The 23,981-nt window shown below is 43.0% G+C and overlaps 1 protein-coding gene and 1 long non-coding RNA gene across 2 annotated transcripts; both read left to right on the top strand.

Moving 5' to 3' along the window:
* The first annotated feature begins 1,193 nt into the window (after positions 1-1,193).
* On the top strand, positions 1,194-15,206 carry LOC123742540 (uncharacterized). Its single transcript, XR_006769718.2, has 6 exons — positions 1,194-1,647; positions 2,030-2,160; positions 2,376-2,532; positions 10,226-10,337; positions 10,569-10,696; positions 12,522-15,206. It is a non-coding gene; the product is annotated as an uncharacterized LOC123742540 (long non-coding RNA).
* Positions 15,207-17,813: 2,607 nt separating this feature from the next.
* On the top strand, positions 17,814-22,340 carry LOC145850168 (uncharacterized). The gene is made up of 3 exons (XM_014195064.3): positions 17,814-18,298; positions 20,442-20,572; positions 20,771-22,340. The coding sequence occupies exons 1-3, from the start codon at positions 18,010-18,012 to the stop codon at positions 21,962-21,964; spliced, it is 1,614 nt and encodes a 537-aa protein (XP_014050539.1). The 5' UTR covers positions 17,814-18,009; the 3' UTR covers positions 21,965-22,340.
* The last annotated feature ends 1,641 nt before the right edge of the window (positions 22,341-23,981 follow it).

The raw sequence follows: 23,981 nt of genomic DNA on the forward strand, positions 1-23,981 counted from the left end.
CAACGTCAGTTCCTATTATAATTACTTTTTGTTTTCCCGACAGGAGCAAAGAATGACGGGGTTCGATTAATCTCACCCGGGCGCCCGTATAGGCATGTTTTGAATCGGCTGAAAGTGGATTGCATTCGATTTGGAACCGGGCTGCCTCACCGGGGTGAACCAGGTCCCCGTTCAAAGCCCACGGCGAAGTGGGTAAAAAAAAAAGTGACGTAATCAAGCTAACATTTTTACATTTAGAATGAAAGTGTTTTTAGGTATGATGTACACCGAACAAAAATATAAACACACCATGTAAAGTATCGGTCCCATGTTTCATCAGCTGAAATAAAAGATCCCAGAAATGCTCCATATACACAAAAAGCAAAATCATTGAAATTGTTCCATTTTGCGTTTATTTGTTTATTCAGTATAGTTTGTTGATTAAAACATCAAATTATGTTATAAATGACCAACCAAGCATATCAAAAATGTTTATTGCTAATACATAAAAAAAAAAATCTAGCCGTTGTTGGGATATGAGTAAAGTAGGCAATTTATCATAGGAGTAATGGGGTACCCTACAGCTGTACCCTAATTAGGGGCGTGGTCACGTTAAGCCCTGCCTTGCTGTGTGCATCTTTGTGAACTTGGCATTTGTCTGCTGTAGCGCCAATGAAAATGAGAAGAAAATATGGGCAAAGACACGACAGCGAGGTGCCAATGAGAAGAAAGATGGGGCTTCCTAAAGGAACGCCCCTAGTACCCTGGCCGCATTCAGACCATATTTAAGCAATAAGGTATGGGGGGGGTGGTATATGGCCAATATACCACGACTAAGGGTTGTTCTTATGCACAACGCGGAGTGCATGGCTACAGCCCTTTGCCGTGGTATATTGGCCATATACCACAAACCCTGAGGTGCCTTATTGCTATTATAAACTGTTTACCAAAGTAATTAGAGCAGTGAAAATGCATGTTTTGTAATGCCCGTGATATACCACGGCTTTCAGGCAATCAGCATTCAGGGCTAGAACCACCCAGTTTATAATGGTAATTAGAGCCCTGAATGTGCAATGTAATAAGCAATAATGTAATTCAAAGAACAGCGCGGAACCCTTTTAATTTAAGCAGTACCGTATTCATTTAACCACACCCTTTGAACTATGACGTACACCAATAAGATCCTCTCTCTTCAGTGTAAACGGAAGTGAACATTGACCAATAACCACTTCAGCGTTTTTATTGTTGTTATTTAGACGTGTATTGACATACTGGAACAAAACAATGACGCATAACATCACAGCATCGCATACTTACCCCAGGTAGTGTTTAATTTGCGTTGGAGACAGAACTTTATTAGTCGATGTTATCTAGGTAAAGCAAGCTAGACTAACGTTAGTTAACAATGGCTAACTGTATGGTTTTTCACACTCAAATAGCCTCCATCACGGAGGTGCTAGCAAATGCAGCCGTGGCAGAGATCTGTAAACTCGTAGACGACGACTATGCAGTGATCCGTTTGGAAGTGTCTCAAAGCCAGAAAGAAAACAGGGGAATGCGGAGGAAACTACAGCTACTCGAACTGAAGGTGGTACGGGAGCGCGCAGAGCGCGTCCTCGCCAGTCGTCCCAGTAGTGATCCTTGACCGATACAGAGGAATCGTACGAGGTACATTTTGCAGAAGGCTAGGGTGCGTGACATGTCGCCCTGTTCTCTTCTGCGCGACTTTAGATGCGTTAACCAGAATTGGTTCTAGGTCAGTTTTTGGATACTTGCAAAATTATTTCCCTGATTACTTAGCTTAGACACAATATCATAATAACCAGATTTTTGATTTACTGCATTTCCTATTATTTACTCAATTGAAACAATGTGATGTCTGGAACATAATACACCAATCAATAAATAGTATCTCAAGAAGTTATGCAAAGGGTTAGCTTACATCCTTGCCAATTCTAGACAGTGTCAAAATTGTATTGGTGAACAATGTAGTGTTGAGCATTGACAGTAGGTAATCTAACCACCTCTTTTCCTCCAATAACTCTCTCAGGTGAAGGAAATCTCACTGGAGGCTACAGGAGCTTTGTGAAGCCAGCGGGACACAATACATGGAGAGATGAGCAACCAATAACTATTGATGAGGGGAGTGGAACCTCAACCCCGCGAGTTATCATGATAGAGGTTAGTGTAATAGTGTTGCATAAAAATTAGTTCGTAAATAAAATCTGGCCCGTTTATTTCAGAAAGGCTACCCTCAGATATTCACTTGCTTACATGTAAATCCTAATTTGTTTGCCATATTGGAGCTTGTGCGACTTCCCTACGACATTGTTATCCAATTCTACTCATTTCTATTAATTCTACTCCGGTAATAACCTCCTCTCTTCTTGTGCCAGTCTACAGAGGCTGCAGGTCCTGGAGGATTGTCTCTGGTGAAACAAGAGAGGAATGAAGGAGAGGACCCACGACACAGCAGAAGCATCCCTACTGGTTGCGGAGGACCTATCCACCAACGCTGCGACCCAGACCAGGACCCGATGCAGCATTACGGAGGTCAGTGGAACAATGAACGCCGTACTCAAGTCAGACACAGAGACTTCAACTGTAACACAAAGGCTTTTACACACAGGATCTGACCACAGGTCAGACCTAGAGAGAATGGAGCTGGGGAGATTGGGCTGTTCTCCTGCTACTGGCTCAGAGTATTTACTTTACGGTAACCAAAGCCCGAGGACGGTTCATTCCCATCGGAACTCAGGTGACGCGTTAGAGACTGGCACTGATCCGTCTTGTTCTTACACTACAGAGATGATACCTGGTGACATTCCTGTGGTATTAGATGCACAGACTAATCCAATGAGAGGAGACTGGAACCAGTACAGTAGTAGTGTATACTCTGAAGGGTGCCTAGATAAGAAAGAGGAGGTTATAGTGGTAGATGAAGTGACTGTGAAAGTGGAGGGCGAAGCTCCTCCCACATGGAATGCAGATAGTCACCTAGGAGACGGACACTCACAGGGCAGATATTTTTTAGATTACAGCGAAAGCTTTGAGACAAGTCCAAATGTCGCGACCAATCCTTTACACGTGCTGAGGGATCGCGATCCAGTGTCCATGTCGTTGGGGCCTTCTGATTCACACGGCCGTATCCTTTTCGATCAGGTATTGAACTCAAACGACACGGCTAGAGCCCAGGTTCAGGAAAGGGGAGCAACATCAGGCAATAGTAAAGAGAAACGATTCTTCTGCATGTTCTGTAACAAAGGCTTCAGCTGCTCCCAAAAAGTGGAGATCCACCAGAGGGTCCACACAGGGGAGAAACCCTTCAGCTGTACCCAGTGTCACATGCGCTTCACCCAGGCTGGTGACCTGAAGAGGCACCAGAGGGTCCACACAGGGGAGAAGCATACAGGAGCCCCCAATGTGAGAAGAGGTTCTCCCACCAGCACCAGCTGAAGATGCACCTGAAGGTTCACACGGGAGAGAGGCCATTCACCTGTATGCACTGCAGGAAGAGGTTCTCAGGGAGCCCATTCAATCCGTGGGTGGTTTGAATAAAAGAATATTAAACATTTTTTGGGGGGGGGTGTAGGATGGGAACTGTGTAGGAATGATAACGGAGGTACATTTATGGTCTTCTCACTAATGTCCAGCTTGCTAACAGGCATCGAAACGAAATCTAAACAATTGTGGAGCATTGATTTATTTATTTTTTATGGGGGAATAATGGCAAATTTCAATCATTTCCTGACACATTATTGGACTGTCTGTCAAAGGGAGAGCGAGCTAGAGCCAGAGCTACATCACCATAGCTACTGATGCATGTTATTGAAATGCGATTTATTCTAATACCCTACTCCTTGAAAGTCATGTATTGATTATACACTGATTTTACAAAACATTAGGAACACCTGCTCTTTCCATGACATAGACTGACCAAGTGAATCCAGGTGAAAGCTCTGATCCCTTATTGATGTTACTTGTTAAATACACCTCAATCAGTGTAGATGAAAGGGAGGAGAAGGATTTTTAAGCATTGAGACAATTGAGACATGGATTGCGTATGTGTGCCATTCAGAGGGTGAATGGGCATGACAAACAATTTAGATGCCTTTGAACAGGGTATGGTAGTAGGTGCCAGGAGCACCGGTTTGGGTCAAGAAATGCAACACTGCTGGGATTTTCACACTCAACAGTTTCTCGTGCGCATCAAGAATGGTCCACCACACAACTGTGGGAAGCATTGGAGTCAACATGGGCCAGCATCCCTGTGGAATGCTTTTGACACCTTGTAGAGTCCATGCCCTGACGAATTGAGGCTGTTCTGAGGGCAAAAGGTGGGGGTGCAACTCAATGTTAGGAAGGTGTTCTTAATGTGTTGTACACTCAGTGTACACTATATAGCATACTTGATAAATGATGATCACTGCAATCAACGGCTGCAGTGTTGCTCATTGGATTACCCCATATCATGAAATAGGCTATGTGAAAGTATTTAAAGACAAAAGGCGGACACATGGAATTATTTTATTTGGATGGATGGTTGTCATGACAAAGGTAAGAGGATATTTTCTTATCTAAAATGTGGGTGAAACTTTTCTTCTGTATACATTTGTCGAGCTCGTTATGTGTTGTTTCTTGCACGGGACCCTCGCCTGAATGGACTTGTGCCTGGTAAAAACCTTAGACTATTTAAGCAGTAAGGCCCAAGGTGTGCTATATGGCCAATATACCACGGCTAAGGGCTGTGTCCAGGCACGACGCAACGCGGAGTGCCTGGACACAGCCCTTAGCCGTGGTATATTGGCCATATACCACAAACCCCCGAGGTGGCTTATTGCTTTTATAAACTGGTTACCAACTTAATTAGAGCAGTAAAAATAAATGTTTTGTCATACCCATGTTAGACGGTCTGATATACCACGGCTGTCAGCCAATCAGCATTCAGGGCTCAAACCACCCAGTTTGTAATGCGCAATATTCCAACAAAATACATCAATGACATCAGTTAGGAGATAAAGGTTGTGAGCACAGTGTTTCTGATCAGATCAATTTTATTCTAATGTACAGTGCCTTCAGAAAGTATTCAGACCCCTTGACTTTTTCCACATTTTGTTACGTTACGGCCTTATTCTAAAATGGATTCAATAAAAAGCAATCTTCAGCAATCTACACACAAAACCCCATAATGACAAAGCGAAAACAATTTACATAAAAAACAGAAATACCTTTATTTGCATAAGTATTCAGACCCTTTGCTATGAGAGTTGAAATTGAGCTCAGGTGCATCCTGTTTCCATTGATCATCCTTGATGTTTCAACAACTGGATTGGAGTCCACCTGTGGTACATTTTATTGATTGGACATGATTAGGAAAGGAACACAACTGTCTATATAAGGTCCCACAGTTGACAGTGCATGTCAGAGCAAAAACCAAGCCATGAGGTTGAAGGAATTGTTCGTAGAGCCAAGAGACAGGATTGTGTCGAGGCACAGGTCTGGAGAAGGTTACCAAAACATTTCTGCAGCATTGAAGGTCCCAAAGAAGTGGCCACAGACGCCTCCATAATTCTTAAATGGAAGAAGTTTGGAACCACCAAGACTTTTCCTAGAGCTGGCTGCCCGGCCAAACTGAGCAATCAGGGGAGAAGGGCCTTGGTCAGGGAGGTGACCAAGTACCCGATGGTCACTCTGACAGAGCTCTAGAGTTCATCTGTGGAGATTGGAGAAACTTCCAGAAGGAAAACCATCTGCAGCACTCCACCAATCAGGCCTTTATGGTAGAGTGGCCAGACGGAAGCCACTCCTCAGTCGCTTTGAGTTTGCCAAAAGGCACATAAAGACTCTCGGACCATGAGAAACAAGATTCTCTGATTTGATGGAACCAAGACTGAACTCTTTGGCCTGAATGCCAAGCGTCACACTTAGAGGAAACCTGGCACCATCCCTATGGTGAAGTACGGTGGTGGCAACATCATGCTGTGGGGATGTTTTTCAGAAGCAGGGACTGGGAGACTAGTCAGTATTGAGGCAAAGATGAACGGAGCAAAGTACAGAGAGATCCTTGATGAAAACTTGCTCCAGAGTGGTCAGGACCTCAGACTGGGGCGAAGGTTCACCTTCCAACAGGACAACAACCCTAAGCACACAACCAAGATAACACAAGAGTGGCTTCGGGACAAGTCTCTGAATGTCCTTGAGTGGCATTTCAGGAGAGACATCTCTGGAGAGACCTGGAAATAGCTGTGCAGCAAAGCTCCCCATCCAACCTGACAGTGATTGAGAGGATCTGCAGAGAAGAATGGGAGAAACTCCCAAAATACAGGTGTGCCATGCTTGTAGCGTCATACCCAAGAAGACTCAAGGCTGTACTCGCTGCCAAAGGTGCTTCAACAAAGTACTGAATAAAGGGTCTGAATATTTATGTAAAAACCTGTTTTTGTTTAGTCATTATGGTGTATTGTGTGAAGATTGATGAGGGGGAAAAAAACTATTTATTCCATTTTAGAATAAGGCTGTAACAATAAAATGTGGAAAAAGTCAAGGGGTCTGAATAATTTCCGAATGCACTGTATTTTCTGCTTGGTTTCCAAAAAAATGTATTGAAAGAAATTAAATAGGCTACTACCGAGGTCTGATGATGCTTCTAATATAGTAAAAGGCGTGTTGTGTTGGGTGATTTGCTAAAGTCTGATGTTGGCTACTTTGAACACTGCCGGTGTGTGTTTATGAGTAGTCCCCTCTCAGAAAAGGTAAAATTGCAACCCACAAACCAAATTTATCACATAAAAGGTATATGACATTTATCAATCGTTTGGGCTTCCTGAATTTTGTTTGTTTGCTGATAACCTTTATTACTATCATAGATTTGCGTTATTCTACAAAGTTCTATTTTATGTTACGTTAATCTGGTTACATAACTCTTGCTCTACCTCTGCCTCTCTCTCCCTGAATGAGAAAGATGTACAGTCGTGGCCAAAAGTTTTGAGAATGACACAAATATTAATTTTCACAAAGTCTGCTGCCTCAGTTTGTATGATGGCAATTTGCATATACTCCAGAATGTTATGAAGAGTGATCAGATGAACTGCAATGAATTGCAAAGTCCCTCTTTACCATGCAAATGAACTGAATCCCAAACAAACATTTCCACTGCATTTCAGCCCTGCCACAAAAGGACCAGCTGACATCATGTCAGTGATTCTCTCGTTAACACAGGTGTGAGTGTTGACGAGGACAAGGCTGGAGATCACTCTGTCATGCTGATCGAATTCGAATAACAGACTGGAAGCTTCAAAAGGAGGGTGGGGCTTGGAATCGCTGTTCTTCCTCTGTCAACCATGGTTACCTGCAAGGAAACAAATTCCGTCATCATTGCTTTGCACAAAGAGGGCTTCACAGGCAAGGATATTGCTGCCATTAAGATTGCACCTAAATCAACCATTTTATCGGATTATCAAGAACTTCAAGGAGAGCGGTTCAATTGTTGTGAAGAAGGCTTCAGGGCACCCAAGAAAGTCCAGCAAGTGCCAGGACCGTCTCCTAAAGTTGATTCAGCTGCGGGATCGGGGCACCACCAGTACAGAACTTGCTCAGGAATGGCAGCAGGTAGGTGTGAGTGCATCTGCACGCACAGTGAGGTGAAGACCTTTGAAGGATGGCCTGGTGTCAAGAAGGGCAGCAAAGAAGCCACTTCTCTCCAGGAAAAACATCAGAGACGGACTGATATTCTGCAAAAGGTACAGAGATTGGACTGCTGAGGACTGGGGTAAAGTCATTTTCTCTGATGAATCCCCTTTCCGATTGTTTGGGACATCTGGAAAAAAGCTTGTCCGGAGAAGACAAGGTGAGCGCTACCATCAGTCTTGTGTCATGCCAACAGTAAAGCATCATGAGACAATTCATGTGTGGGGTTGCTTCTCAGGCAAGGGAGTGGGCTCACTCACAATTTTGCCTAAGAACACAGCCATGAATAAAGAATGGTACCAACACATCCTCCGAGAGCAACTTCTCCCAACCATCCAGGAACAGTTTGGTGACAAACAATGCCTTTTCCAGCATGATGGAGCACCTTGCCATAAGGCAAAAGTGATAACTAAGTGGCTCGGGGAACAAAACATCGATATTTTGGGTCCATGGCCAGGAAACTCCCCAGACCTTAATCCCATTGATAATTTGTGGCCAATCCTCAAGAGGCGGGTGGACAAACAAAAACCCACAAATTCTGACAAACTCCAAGCATTGATTATGCAAGAATGGGCTGCCATCAGTCAGGATGTGGCCCAGAAGTTAATTGACAGCATGCCAGGGCGGATTGCAGAGGTCTTGAAAAAGAAGGGTCAACACTGCAAATACTGACTCTTTGCATCAACTTCAAGTAATTGTCAATAAAAGCCTTTGACACTGATGAAATGCTTGTAATTATACTTCAGTATTCCATAGTAACATCTGACAAAAATATCTAAAGACACTGAGGCAGCAGACTTTGTGAAAATTAATATTTGTGTCATTCTCAAAACCTTTGGCCACGTCTGTACACTTTGGCAGACAGTCCAACGATAAGTCCGAAAGGTTTAGGAACTTAAGACACATTTTCTAAATGTGCTGTTATTCCCCTTTAAGAGTGGCCCCCCGACCTCTGCGAAGACTGAATGCGGCCTGTGGGGCAACATTGGTTTGGCTACATGATGTTCACAAATGCCTATTTCCATTCAACTACTTCATTTTCCCCCCAAGACACTTTAAATGAGAATTTATGCAGTTTATCAAGTTGATGATTTTTTGTTGAGTGTGTATGTGTGGTTTTCATATGGTGTATTTAACATTTGTTTATGTTTAATAAACACAAAATGGGACTCTTCATTCTAAGACTTTGATTGAGACTCTTTAGTATACATCACATCAACGCTCGTGTCCACAAAGCATACCAGAAAAGGTCCTACCCTAGGAATCCTGTAAAAAATAAACTCCCAGCTCAGAGTAGGTTTTAGGAGGACGTTAAGACACTGCCCAGACAAACTCTGAGCCAGGAGTAAAATCAACTCTTAAAAGTTTATATCGGCTGGTAATCACGACAGCAGTTTGAGGTACCGCAAAGGAAAGACGGTGACGACGAGGCTCATTGAAATTGTCGAAAATAAAGGGGAATAATTTAGATGAGGTATCGCCCGCGGTGAACTCTATAGCATGCTTCAGACAACCAATTGAATGTGACTACATCAAATGTTGCAATGGTAAAACGTTTGATATAATTTTCACCTGACACGATCACTTTGCCTTCTCTTAATTATCTCCTAATATGTTGGCATGCATAACCTTTTTATTTATTTTTTACTATATTTTTGTTGTTGTTGACAATATTACTGTTAGATCAAACACACTCGTCACTCCCGTTTAACAACTCTAAATTGCTTTTGCACAGTAGGACTCAAGTCACTTGCCGATAATGTTGCATACAATGTTGCCTACAACATTTTAAAGGTCTTATTTTAATTAAACACAATCAGTTAACATAAGCCCAAGATGCCTTCAATTGCCCAATTTATGGGCATGCCAAATTTTAAATACTTTTTTAACAATGTGTTAGTGCGCTCCAAAGGGATAAGTTGAAATAACTTAATGTAGGTAATCAAAAGAAAAACAGGTTTATTTATTATGTGAAATAGGCCTAATTTGAATTAATTTTCAAAGGTGCAAGAGATACTGTTGCATGTAGGTCTAGATTATTTATGGTTTGATCACATGGCAGTTTCAAAACATTCTTTCAGCAACTCCAAAGTAATTGCATGTGGTGCAGGAACTACTGACTCACTGCCTTTTTCTATAATCAAAACACTTGCTGGTAACTTAACTGGTTAGGACAGCTCAAGAGGTCTCTTAAATATTTGTTGACTAGGTGGGACTCTTATGACTAAAGAGGCTTCATGCATAGCTTTTATTTTTACCCATAAGAGTAGGAGTAAACTCCCATTGTGCACAGACCTCTATTCTATTTCGGTTCAAATGTGGAAAAACCATTGATTCAACCAGTGTGTCCCCAGTGGGATGTCTCTACTCTCAACCTATTCTGCATACACCTAACAGCACTTTATTACCAATCACTTAATTATAAATATACCTAGTGTCAAGTAATTAAATCAACTAACATGTTTGCAATCTCTCATTGCCCAATCAGAAAATGCTCCATAGCAGGGTGCTCCTATCAGATTTCTTTATCCAACATCTTCTCACTCTGTATCTCTTACAGTCAGTAGACATGGAGGATGGGAAACCTGATCTGCTGCTAGTCAAAGAGGTGACAATAGAAGATGGACCAGAGAGCATTGATCTGCTGAGTGGACTAAAGATGGGGGAGCAAGGTAAGGGAGAAATACATATAACCTACATACAGTAATAGATCTTCAATGGGAATAGTGATGCACCTGGCTCTTATTTTTTTTCTTATTCATAAAATTAAATCAATACAACCTATGTTTACATACAAAAATACGCAATGTATGAACTTGACCAGGTAATTGACAATTAAAAACTGTAGAGCGTAGAGTTCTCTGCCATGTTTGTAATGTCTATTTTGTAACCTCTTCATGCAGGTGGTTGGCTGGAGGCAAACAGAAGAGACTGGGCAGCCATCTTTGATTCTTAGACCCAGACCAATGCAGCCAAGTGCCCAGGGGACAACATCACAGAGCAGGCCAGGATCAGAGGCGACACAGTGGAGGTCAGTGGATGGGACAGAGTCCTGGGGAATGACACTTAACCACAACCAGAAACAGACAGTCGAACACAAAACAACATCCAAACTTAGTCTCCATGATAACAGACTGGCTGTGACCAGGACGAGGAGTAGATTTGATCTTTGGGGACAGGGAGGTGTCCGTATGCAGGGGGAGAGAACAGACACAGACTCGGCTAGCGATGCTCCGTCCTGCTCCTATAGTTGTGATTCAGAGAGACTGATGGCGCCTCAGGTTAACCCCCTAACAGGTGCTGCCTTCAGCCTGCCTTCTATAGGATCTATCAACTGGAACATGGACCCTGTGACACCACACACACTCCCTGGCCTTCATCCTCCTCACACTCTCACACACCAACAGAAAATGCACACTGCCCATGTATAATGACATGTAATATAATACCAGTTAGTTTGTAGTTAATTCTGTTGGTTTGGATGTAGTAGGAAACTGGATGAGGTGAACTGAGGAAATAATTAGTATGAGGCAGAGTAGATATGGTGATGGTTGGTTCGATGGTGCCTGTAAAAATGCTGATATGTTGATACTGGTGTCAGTGGTGGAAAAAATACCCAAAGGTCATACTTGAGTAAAAGTAAAGATACCTTAATAGAAAATGACTCAAGTGAAAGTCACCTAGTAAAATACTACTTGAGTAAAAGTATAAAAGTATTTGGTTTTAAATGCACTTAAGTATCAAAAGTAAATGTACAAGGCCTCCAGAGTGCTGCAGTGGTCTAAGGCACTGCATCGCAGTGTTAGAGGCGTCACTACAAACCCGGATTCGAACCCAGGCTGTATCACAACCGGCCGTGATCGGGAGTCCCATAGGGCGGCGCACAATTGGCCCAGCGTTGTCCGGGTTTGGGGAGGGTTTGGCCTGGGGGGTGTTTACTTGGCTCATCATGCTCTAGCGAGTCCTTGTGGTGGGCCGGACACCTGCAGGCTGACTTCGGTCGCCTCCGACACATTGGTGCGGCTGGCTTCCGGGTTAAGCGGGCAGGTGTCAGTGTCAAGAAGCACAGTTTGGCGGGTCATGTTTCAGAGGACGCATGACTCGACCTTCAACTCCCAAACCCGTTGGGGAGTTGCAGCGATGACACAAGATCCAAATTGTGCATTTATGTTTAGTGTGTCCACCAGATCAGAGGCAGTAGGGATGACCAGGGATGTTCTCTTGATAAGTGCATGAGGACCATTTTCCTGTCCTGCTAAGCATTCAAAATGTAACAAGTACTTTTGGGTGTCAGAGAAAATGTATGGAGTAAAAAGTACATTATTTTCTTTAGGAATGTAGTGAAGTAAATGTTGTCAAAAATATAAATAGTTAAAACTACTTCAAATACTTTAAAGTATTTTTACTTAAGTACTTTACACCACTGACTGGTGATTTATAGTGAGATAAGGATAGTGCTTTAATTCATGTTTACTTGACTTGAAGTAGTGAAGTTGTGTGTAATGTTGAACCTTTTCCAAAGTATTCTAAAATTCATTGTGTCAAAGCGAGGGTACCAGATTTACAGAAATGTTTTATTATTCTTGTCACTCTGTTTTTTTGGGGGGCTGTATCATTTGTTTCCCTTATCTCAGTCAAATTAAAACATTATACCTAATTCTTGAATTAACACATATGGTAAAAATGTATAAATAATAAACTCCAATGGCTCCATATTGTTAAGTAATTGAATAAAAGGGTTAGAGATGTGTTTGACTGTGGTTAACATTTTATAATATCATGTCATGTTTCTGTGTGTACAGCAAAGAGTTTCTTATATAAACCTTTATGCTTTTCTGTTCAATTTGTGTTTACAGTCTGCTGTCCATGACAGCCTGCTGACATTCGGTGTTACTGGTAGGAGAGACTGGACCTCTGAAGCGGCTGGTCACAAACCCTGGCCCTTGGTCAGAACCAGTCACTCTTCCTTCCCGGGTCAGAACCAGGACCGCACCACGAGGGACAGCACAGGGATGGAGCAGGGCCTGGGGCTAATAGAGATAGACAATCCTGTTCCTTTGACACAAACATCACAATATCCATGATCAGGATAGGTGTTCACCACCTTCTCCAAACTGTTGCCACAAAGTTAGAAGCAAGGAATCGTCTAGAATGTCATTGTATGCTGTAGCGTTAACATTTCCCTACACTGGAACTAAGGGGCCTAGCCCAAACCATGAAAACAGCCCCAGACCATCCTCCTCCACCAAACTTTAGAGTTGGCACTATGCATTGGGACAGGTAGCGTTCTCCTGGCATTCCCCAAACCCAGATTAGTCTGTCGGACTGCCAGATGGTGAAGCGTGATTCATCACTCGAGAGAATGCGTTTCCACTGCTCCAGAGTTCAATGGCGGCGAGCTTTACACCACTCCAGCCAACACTTGGCATTGCGCACTGTGATCTTAGGCTTGTCTGCGGCTGCTCGGCCATGGAAACCCATTTCATGATGCTCCCGACGAACAGTTCTTGCAACCGAGGACAGACGATTGTTACGTGCTTCAGCACTCGGCGGTCCCGTTCTGTGAGCTTGTGTGGCCTACCACTTCACGGCTGAGCCGTTGTTGCCCCTAGACGTTTCCACTTCACAATAACAGCATTTACAGTTGACTGGGACAGCTCGAGCAGGGCACAAATTTGACAAATTGACTTGTTGGAAAGTTGGCATCTTATGACGGTGCCACGTTGAAAGTCACTGTGCTCTTCAGCAAGGCCATTCTACTGCCAGTGGTTCTCTGTGGAGATTGCATGGCTGTGTGCTCAATTTTATACACCTGTCAGCAACGGGTGTGGCGGAAATAGCCAAATCTAATAATTTGAAGGGTTGTCAACATATTTTTGTATATAAATCAAATCAAATGTTATTTGTCACATGCGCCGAATACAACTAACCGTGAAATGCTTACTTACAAGCCCTTAACCAACAATGCAGTTCAAGAAATAGAGTTAAGAAAATATTTACTAAATAAACTAAAGTAAAAAATAAAATAAAAAGTAACAATAATGAGGCTATATACAGGGGGTACCGGTACCGAGTCAATGTGCGGGGGTACAGGTTAGTCGAGGTAATTTGTACATGTAGATAGTGGTAAAGTGACTATGCATAGATAATAAACAGCGAGTAGCAGCAGTGTAAAAACAAAAAGGGGGGGGGTCAATGTAAATAGTCCAGGTGGCCATTTGATTAATTGTTCAGCGGTCTTATGACTTGGGGGTAGAAGCTGTTAAGGAGCCTTATATAGTGTATATACTGAACAAAAATAGAAACACAACATGCAACAATTTCAACGATTTTACTGAGTTACAGTTCATAATGAAATCAATCAATTGAAATAAATAAATTAGGCCCTAATCTATGGATTTCACATGACTGGGCAGGGGTGCAGCCATGACTGGGGAGCCAGGCCCAGTCAATCAGAATGAGATTTTACAAAAAAAAAAGGGCTTTATTACAGACAGAAATACTCCTCAATTTCATCAGCTGTCCGGGTGGCTGGTCTCAGACGATCCCGCAGGTGAAGAAGCCGGATGTGGAGGTCCTGGGCTGGCGTGGTTACACGTGGTCTGCGGTTGTGAGGCCGGTTAGACGTACTGACATATTCTCTAAAATGACATTGGACGCGGCTTATGGTAGAGAAATTAACATTAAGTTCTCTGGCAACAGCTCTGGTGGACATTCCTGCAGTCAGCATGCCAATTGCACGCTCCCTCAAAACTTGAGACATCTGTGGCATTGTGTTGTGTGACAAAACTGCACATTTTAGAGTGGCCTTTTATTGTCCCCAGCTACAGCACCCAATGTCACAGGAAGGCCAAAAAGTTAATCAAGGACAACAATCACCTGATCCATTGCCTGTTCACCCCGCTATCATCTAGAAGGCGAGGTCAGTACAGGTGCATCAAAGCTGGGACCCGAAAGAGTGAAAAACAGCTTCTATTTCAAGGCCATCAGACTGTTAAACAGCCATCACTAACATAGAGAGGCTGCTGCCAACATACAGACACAAATCTCTGTCCACTTAAATAAATGGACTTAATAAAGGAATCACTAGTCACTTTAAATAATGCCACTTTAACAATGTTTACATATCCTTCATTACTCATCTCATATGTATATACACTGTATTCTATACCATCTACTGCATCTTGCCTATGCCGCACGCCATCGCTCATCCATATATTTATATGTACAAATTCTATTCATCCCTTTACATTGTGTGTATAAGGTAGTTGTTGTGAATCTGTTATATTACTGCATAGTCAGAACTAGAAGCTCCAAGCATTTCGCTACACTCGCATTAACATCTGCTAACCATGTGTATGTGACCAATAAAATTTGATTTGAGCGAAAGGTGCACTTGTTGTGATCATGCTGTTTAATCAGCTTCTTGATATGTCACACCTGCCTGGTGGATGGATTATTTTGGGAAAGAATAAATGCTCACTAACAAGGACATAAATACATTTGTAAACAACATTTGAGATAAATACTGTTTGAGCTTATGCAACATTTCTGGAACATTTTATTTCAGCTCATGAAAACTGTGACCAACACATGTTGCGTTTATATTTTTGTTCAGTGTAAATTCATATTCCCATTAAACTGAGATTAATTAAATTGTCATGGTGATGCAGTTTGGACGTTTGGTATAACGTGACAAATTATCATACATGATTGACAGTGATGGCCTATTTTGAAATGAGGTAGCCTATTCCTAACTTGGTGTTCATGGGGATTTAAAAATGTAAAGAATAGATTGTGATCGCAGGGGCGGAAATCCCGGGGGGGACGGGGGGGGACACGACCCCCCCATCCTGGGAAAAATATGATTTGTCCCCCCCAATATATCACTGAAACATAACTATGTAATTTAAATAATATTAATAATACGCAATGAAAGCAATTGTGCTGATTATAGACACTTAATAGCGCGTTTTTAAGTTTCAAAAGATTGCGACCCACCCTTTGCCTCACAATGGTTTGATCCACTGCCAGTTCCTTAGCTTGCTAGGTAACAGAGAGGTCGTATCTACTGTCTGAAAGGCACTCAATGCACGTAACTGACGTGAGGTTAATCCAGTCAATCGCGCACACACACTAGCTGAATATGCAGAGCTAGCGCGCAAATATTAACTATTAAGCTAGCTAGTACCTATTCCATTTATGTGGCGTCGTCAAAGATGGAATCAGCATGCAGATGATGTAAGTCAGTGCTTCAAAATCCCTGTGATAAGGTTAGCGATAAACTGAAATCCAAACTGAACAGAACTACACTCTCTTCTACCATTGTCTTAAATATATTTAATGGTCTCGTTGCAAAAGCTAAATTGGCGCAAGGGAACTTTTATTTATTTATTTTATTTCACCTTTATTTAACCCAGGTAGCAAAGATTGTAGCAAACACCACTGAAACTGAATTGGTGCTCGCTAGCTTTGCAAATTCAGCTATTGTTGGAAGCCAGCCAATATGAAACAAACTATTAAAATTACAAAAGGTTGCAGCATATGTTGTGTAAATGGTGAACTCATACAGCTGTCAACTCTTGTCATTTTAATCCGTTTCACATTTGCTAGCTACCTTTTAGATCGAAGCCCAAATAGAATGATTGAAGATGATAGAAGCCCATCTCCTACTGTAAATAACCTACACACTGTGTGTGTAGCCAGCCAGCCAGCCAGGTAGAAAAATGGCAGAAAAATAAAAGACGGACATCAGAGTATTTTTCAATACACCAAAACGCATAGTAAGAACCCTAGTAGCCTAATATCTCAAAGACTAGTTGATAAAATGTTCATAAGAAAGAAATTAAATTCTAATGGAAATGTTTCACAATGATGTCATTAGGCAGAGCAGGCAACAGATGGCACACAGACAGCAGAGTTGGGGACAGATATGCAGGTACAGACTGGCAGAGACAGGGAGTCTCAGGTAAGTTTGTTGAGTCTTTGTTTGGCAACATTATGAAAGGTTCTCAATTTTTTTGACTTGTAAAATAGGAACATAATTGGAAAATGCCATGGATACCCCCACTCAACTTAAACTGGTGACTGAACTAAGATTTGTTAAAGGCAATGGTATTGCTGTTGTGATTAGTTGTGTAGTTTTGGGTACCGTTAGTTAGGAGTACGGCAAACACCTTATTTCTTTGGTTCCTCAATATACATTTACCATATTACAATGTAGGCTATGTGTTACAGCACTACTTTTGCTGTCCCCCTCAGGAATTGCTCTTGAGAAAATTTCATGTAATTGTCCCCTCCAAAGTTGATATCAGATTTTCGCCCCTGTGTGATCGTAAATTCTATCTGGAATGCCAAATTCAAAGGGTTTCGCTCTCTGAGCGTACACTCGACGCTCTGGCCGAGGAGTAGGGTTGATCCGAGCGTTCTGACTTCGACGGCAGTCATGCACCCAAGCTAACTGGCTGAAATTGTCTAGCTTGCTAACTACTTCCCGACACAAATGAGAGAACACATCACTCTGACCATTTTACTCGTCCTAGCAGAGCTGGTTATGCTGTGTTCTTTTATCCTGAGCGTTGGTGACTGTAACTCTGCTACTGGCAACAATTTTATTACGCTTTTTTTGCCGACGTTTACTGACACCGGCCATATTCAACAGGTGTTGAGCGTTCGTAAATTCATCAGTTATTCTGCGCTCTGACACACTCAGAGGAGAATGCTCCGAAATCGAAGTCGATAGCCAGAGTGAATTTACGAACGTATCCATAGTGTGGGCATAGGCAGACGTTGCAATTGAAGGATGCATTTCACGCTGTTCAATTGGCTACATCTGTCGGTACAAACGTTGATTGAAGAATATTTTTTTTGTTGCTCTCCGCCACCTAAAAAAAATGTGCACAACAGCACTACTTGTAACCTTAACGTTTGTTCAACTGACTCTCGTATTTGTTGATTTAATCGGACTTTATTCATATAATGAGTAGTCCAGGAATGACACGAGAAAGTAGCAACTCTCCAGATCACAATGACACTCCATAAGCAGTACCGTATTTCAAAGAACAGCGCGCATACCTTTTAAATTTAACCACACCATTTGAGCTATAACGTCAACCAATAAGATCCTTTCTCTTTCGTGTAAACGGAAGTGACCAAAAAGTATTTCCACGTTAGCATTGTTATTTAGACGTGTATTAACACCATGAAACTCAAAATATAAGTCCTTTAACTGCATAGCGTCACATACTTACCTAATGTAGTTTTAAATTCGTGTTGGTGCCAGGACTTGGTTAATATATATTATATAGGTAACGCTAACTAGGTAGCTGATCGCGTTAGCTAACAATGGCTAACTGTAACGGTATGGTTTTTCACACTCAAATTGCCTCCATTATGGAGGTGCTAGCGAATGCAGCCGTGGCAGAGATCTGTAAACTCGTAGACGACGACTATGCAGTGTTTCGTTTGGAAATGTCTCAAAGCCAGAAAGAAAACAGGACATTGCGGAGGAAGCTACAGCTAGTGGAAATGAAGGTGTCACGTGAGCGCGCAGAGGGGACAATGCGAGAGCGCGCCCTCGCCAGTCGCCCCAGTAGTGTCAAGATCCTCGACCGATACAGAGGAATGGCAAGAGGTATATTTTTCAGAAGGCTGTCGCCGTTCATAAAGTTAATTCCTTATAGCCCCGTTTCCCCCCTGAACATTCAGGTGTATAACAGAATTGGGTCTTGGTCAGTTTCTGGATGGTATGCAATAATTCAAATTCCCTGATTACGATCTATCTAGCGCAAATATTCAATATCATATAATAAACAAATGCGCACGACTTTTGGTTGCTGAATAAAAGCAGGTCACCTTGCCAGAAGATACCGACCCTACCGTTACCATTGTTTACAATGAGCAGCACTGGGGCTCCAATCATGGTTAGTAAGTGTAAATCAAATTTTATTCAACACGCTGGCTTGTAGAGACTATTGTTTATTTTGGGGGGGGCTCCAATCAGTAGCCACAGCAAAAAGTATGTGGACACCCCTTCAAATTAGTAGATTTGGCTATTTCAGCCACACAAGCTCACAGAATGGGACCAGCGAGTGCTGAAACGAGTAAAAAAAAATCAGTCCTCGGTAGCGGGCAGTAGCAGGCAGTTTGGAACTGGGAAGTGAGGAGTCTGGAGCAGTGGAAACCGTTCTCTGGAGTGATGAATCACACTTCACAATCTGGCAGTCCAACAGACAAATCTGGGTTTGGCGGGTGCCAGGAGAATGCTACCTGCCAAATGCAGAGTGCCCACTGTAAAGTTTGGTGGAGGAGTAATAATGGTCTGGGGCTGTTTTTCATGGTTTGGGCTAGACCCCTTAGTTCCAGTGTAGGGAAATGTTAATGCTACAGCATACAATGACATTCTAGATGATTCTGCTCTTCTGACTTTGTGGCAACAGTTTGGGGAAGGCCCTTAACTGTTTCAGCATGACAATGCCCCCGTGCACAACTCAAGGTTCATACAGAAATGGTTTGCCGAAATCAGTATGGAAGAACTTGACTGGCCTTCACAAAGCCCTGACCTCAACCCCATCGAACACCTTTGGGATGAATTGGAACGCTGACTACGAGCCAGGTCTACTCTCCCAACCTCACTAATGCTCTTGTGGCTGAATGGAAGCAAGTCTCCACCGCAAGGTTCCAACATCTAGTGGAAAGCCTTCCCAGAAGAGTGGAGGCTGTTATGGCAGCAAAGTGGGACCAACTCCATATTAATGGCAATGCATTTGGAATGAGATGTTCGACGAGCCATGTAGTGTATCACAGCCATTTTGGAATGGCAGTGTCAGCCAACGTGACATGCAATTCCATAATTCCATAATGGCTGCTGTGGCTACTGCTAGCTAGCATGAGGATGAAAATGGCAGTTTTCCGGGAAAACTAGCAGTATTTCAATCTTCTCGATGGAGCAGTGTGGATAAAGGTCAAATCTGGAGTACAGTGGCGTTGTACCGACCCATATCTCACGCTGGTTCCATGGTGTCTTAATGTAACCATGAAAAGATGCAGTAGTCTCTACAAGCCAGAATGTTGAATACAATTATATTTACACTTTACCGGTTGTTCATGCTGTTGGTCCTTTGGGAGGTGGAGATGGGGTATCCACAGGAAAGGGTTGTTAACCCGACTGCGGTGCCGGTAGGTTCTGACGCTTGTATTTTCAATCTCTTGACATGTACGTTGACCGAAGCACGTTTCTTCGTAGTCAGCTGGAAGCGTTTGCCGTTCGGTTATCCTCGGCCATATTGTGCTAGTGTTTGTCAAGTGCGAATTGCATTTCTTTAATACAAACCAATATACAGACCAGCCTACTAAAGGTAGGGTTGATAACGCTTCCCTGTGATATTTTGTATCAGATTACCTCCGACATAGGGACAAAATTGGTGGACAGCAAGTAAAGTAAGTTGAAATGATGTTTGTTCAACATTCTGACTTGTAAATGGGACTGTTCAGGAATGCTGAGCCTACATGATAGAGACGAGTGTGTAAGTATTTCACTCTCAGATTCTAAAAGAGGCTATTGTAACCAGAGCCATATATTTGGATTGTCATACACTTAAAATGTTCTATTGAGCAGGACTTTCATACAAGCCTTAAAATGAGAACTCCCCCATGTTCTGCAACCAAATTGCACTCTTTGCTCTCATGCGGCAGTGTTTGCAAAGACAGAAAAGGGTCTATACCGTTGAGCAGACAGTAGCCAACATAACCTCTTTTACCCCCAATCACTTTCTCAGGTGAAGGACATCTCACTGAAGGCCACAGGAGCTTTGTGAAGCCAATGAAGAATAATTCCTGGAGAGATGACCAATCAATTACTGTTGATGAGGGGAGTGGAACCTCAACCCAGCATGTTATCGTGATAGAGGTTAGTGTCATAGTATTACATCAAAATTAGTTACTTTGTAAATCAAATGTGGCCAGTTTATTTCAGAAAGGCTCCCCTCAGCTATTCACTTGCCTACATGTACATCTGCCATAGGGGAGCTTGTGAGACTTTCCCTACGACATTGTTATCCAATTCTACTCATGTACCGGTAATAACTACCTCTCTTTTTTGTGTCAGTCTGCAGATGCAGAAGCTGTAGATCCTGGGGTCAAGATGGAGAGGTCTGAAGGAGATGAAGACCCACAGCACAGCAGAGACATCCAGACTGGAGCACCCTCTGTAGCCACAGAGGACCCCATCACCGCCCCAGTGCAGCCCAGGACCCGAAGCAGCATCACTGAGGTCAGTGGAACGCCGAACGTCGTCCTCAAGTCAAAGACAGACACCGAGACTTTAACACACAGGCTCTTACACACAGGATCTGACCACCGATCAGACCCAGAGAGACTGGGCTGTCCTTCTGCTCCCGGTTCAGAGTACTTACTGGTATTTCACCAGAGCCAAAGAACGGTTCATTCCCGTGGAGATGGAGATGGTGACACGTTAGACACGGGTGGTGATGATCCGTCTTGTTCTTACACTACAGAGATGGACCCTGGCAACATATCCTTGGGTTTAGAGACACAGACTGATTTGTCTAGAGGGAACTGGAACCAGTACAGTAGTAGTGTATACTCTGAAGGGTGCCTAGATAAGAAAGGGGAGGTTATAATCGTAGATGAGGTAACTGTGAAAGTGGAGGGTGACGCTTCTTCCACATGGAATGCAGAAAGTCATCTAGGAGACGGACACTCACAGGGCAGAGATTTCTTAGACTACAGGGAAAGCTTAGAGACAAATACAAACGTTGTGACCCACTCTCCAATACACGCGTTCAGGGATTGTGACCCAGTGTCCACGTCGATGGAGCCTTCAGATTCACACAGCGGTGTCCTTTTCGATCAGGTATTGAACTCAAACGACAGGGCTAGAGCCCAGACTCAGGGAGGGGGAGCCACATCAGGCAATAGTAAAGAGAAACGGTTCCTCTGCATGTTCTGTAACAAAGGCTTCAGCTGCCCCCAGAAAGTGGAGATCCACCAGAGGGTCCACACAGGGGTGAAACCCTTCAGCTGTACCCAGTGTCACATGCGCTTTGCCCAGGCTCGTGACCTGAAAAGGCACCAGAGGGTCCACACAGGTGAGAAACCCTACAGCTGTCCCCAGTGTGAGAAGAGGTTCTCCCGCCAGGACCATCTGAAGATGCACCTTAAGGTCCACACGGGAGAGAGGCCGTTCTCCTGTACGCACTGTGGGAAGACGTTTTCAGAGAGGAGCTACCTCAGGATACACCAGCAAAAAAAACATTCCACTCTACAACATAAAAAGTAACCATTCCACTCGACAGCTTAGATCGAATCCTGCATTAAATACAAATATTAATTTTCATATTTGTCAGCAGAATAGATCCGTAGATGCGTTTGGAATAACAAGAGGAACCAATATCAGTGTTGCATATTCCTGGGTAAAATATTGCATCCAGACATTGTGTGATATATAAGCCTACAAAGTCTGATACATATTGTGTTTGTACTGTGTGCCTATTTAATTACTTGCATTCAACTACTATTTCATGAGAAATGAATGGAATTTATCAAGTTTATGCAGATTGTTAGTTGAGATGTGTATGTGGTTTTCATATGGTGTATTTAAAACTTCTTTTATGTTCAATAAACACAAAATGGGACTTTTCATTCTAAGACTTTCACTTAGACTCTCTCTTTAGTGTACATAACATCTGATCTCGCCCTATTCTGCATACACACAATATTATAACCAATATACACTTACATAATATACCCCAACACCTACTGTACACGTCAACATAGTTTAGTCAGGTTTGTCTGATGACTTTCAATAGCAGACTTATTTTTACCCACATCATATTTATGTCCCATGATGGGTTTAAAAAAGTGTCATTCTGTAACTACAGTATAGAACTCAAATTTAGTGGGAAACATAAGCAACAATTTAACTCTCAAAATGCGTATCAGCCAATTAAAATGTTTGATTTACTTGCAGGTGACAAAACGCTAAATTGTAGCTGGTCTCATCAGATTATATCCTGGAACAAGTTCTGCATCAGCCAATTAAAATCGTCGACATAGTTGGATGTGTCCTTAACAGGGGCGGTTCTGGGGGGGGGGGGGCAGTGCCCCTGTGACAACAATTTTGGACCCCCTTGTGGCCCCCCTAAATGTGGAGTATGAAATCATTTTTACATAACACATTTTTGCTGTCATTCTTTTTTTACATCCGTTATTAGACAGTGGCAACGCGGAACACTAATGATTATGAACATGGTCTTTTGCCTGCTAATGCCTGCAATGCAGTGAAGAAAATGATATGACAACAATAACGTCCAATGTAACTGGCCCCTTTAACAGTACAACTGGCCCCAGCTTGGCCCCCCCAGTTGAAATGGTCTGTAACGGCCACTGGTCCTTAACATACCTCAGTCCAACTGCACGTTCTGATCATCAAAGCAACTATCACGTGTATTTGACTGACGGGTCAAATCGCTCTCTGTGTAAATTGCCTAGTCTGTGTAACTGACGCCGATTGTGGCAAGGCTTCAAATCTCAAATGTGTCCCCCCTCCTTTTAAATGTAGATTTACATGAATTGTGTTAGTGTGTTGAAAAGGGACACAGCCAACAGCTTGAAAATGAAGAGCTACCTCTTAAGCGTCGCACACAAACACACTGCTATTTGTGCGTCTAACTTTCTTACGGCGTGTTTGTAATCTGGAGTACGCTCTGGGCGTTCATAAATTCAGAGTGTTGTCGGATTGTTCGTTTGTAAATTCAAGAGTGTTTCGCTTGCGGCGTGTTCAGAGCGCATACTGGACACTCTGGCGGTGGAGTAGGGTTGATCCAAGCGTTCTGACCTCATAACGGCAGTCAAGCACCCAAGCTAACCTTCATTTAACTAGGTCAGTCGGTTAAGAACAAATTCTTATTTTACAATGAAGGCCTACACCGGCCAAACCTTCCCCTAACCCAGACTACACTGGGCCAATTGTGTGCGCCCTATGGGACTCCCAATCACGGCCAGTTGTGATACCGCCCGGGATCAGACCAGGGTCTGTAGTGACGCCTCTAGCACTGAGATGCAGTGCCTTAGACCGCTGCGCCACTCGGGAGCCCGAAAATAAGAGAACACCTCACTCTGACCATTTTACTCGCCCTAGCATAGCTAGTTAGGCTGTTTTCATGTTATCCAGAGCAGTTACTCTGCTGCTGGCAACAATTGAATTACGCTTTTTCGCTGAGGTTTACTGACACTGGCCATATTCAAGGGGTGTTGAGCTTTTGTAAATTCATCAGTTATTCTGCGCTCTGGCACAC

The sequence above is a fragment of the Salmo salar genome, chromosome 04 (assembly GCF_965601325.2).
Source record: "Salmo salar chromosome 04, fSalSal1, whole genome shotgun sequence".
In the NCBI taxonomy this organism is placed as follows: Eukaryota; Metazoa; Chordata; class Actinopteri; order Salmoniformes; family Salmonidae; genus Salmo; species Salmo salar.

Coding starts and splice junctions, on each gene's coding strand:
- LOC145850168 (XM_014195064.3), top strand. CDS start 18,010: ATGGCTAACTGTAACGGTATGGTTTTTCACACTCAAATTGCCTCCATT. Junction 18,299..20,441: donor ATACAGAGGAATGGCAAGAG/GTATATTTTTCA, acceptor TCACTTTCTCAG/GTGAAGGACATCTCACTGAA. Junction 20,573..20,770: donor AGCATGTTATCGTGATAGAG/GTTAGTGTCATA, acceptor TTTTTGTGTCAG/TCTGCAGATGCAGAAGCTGT.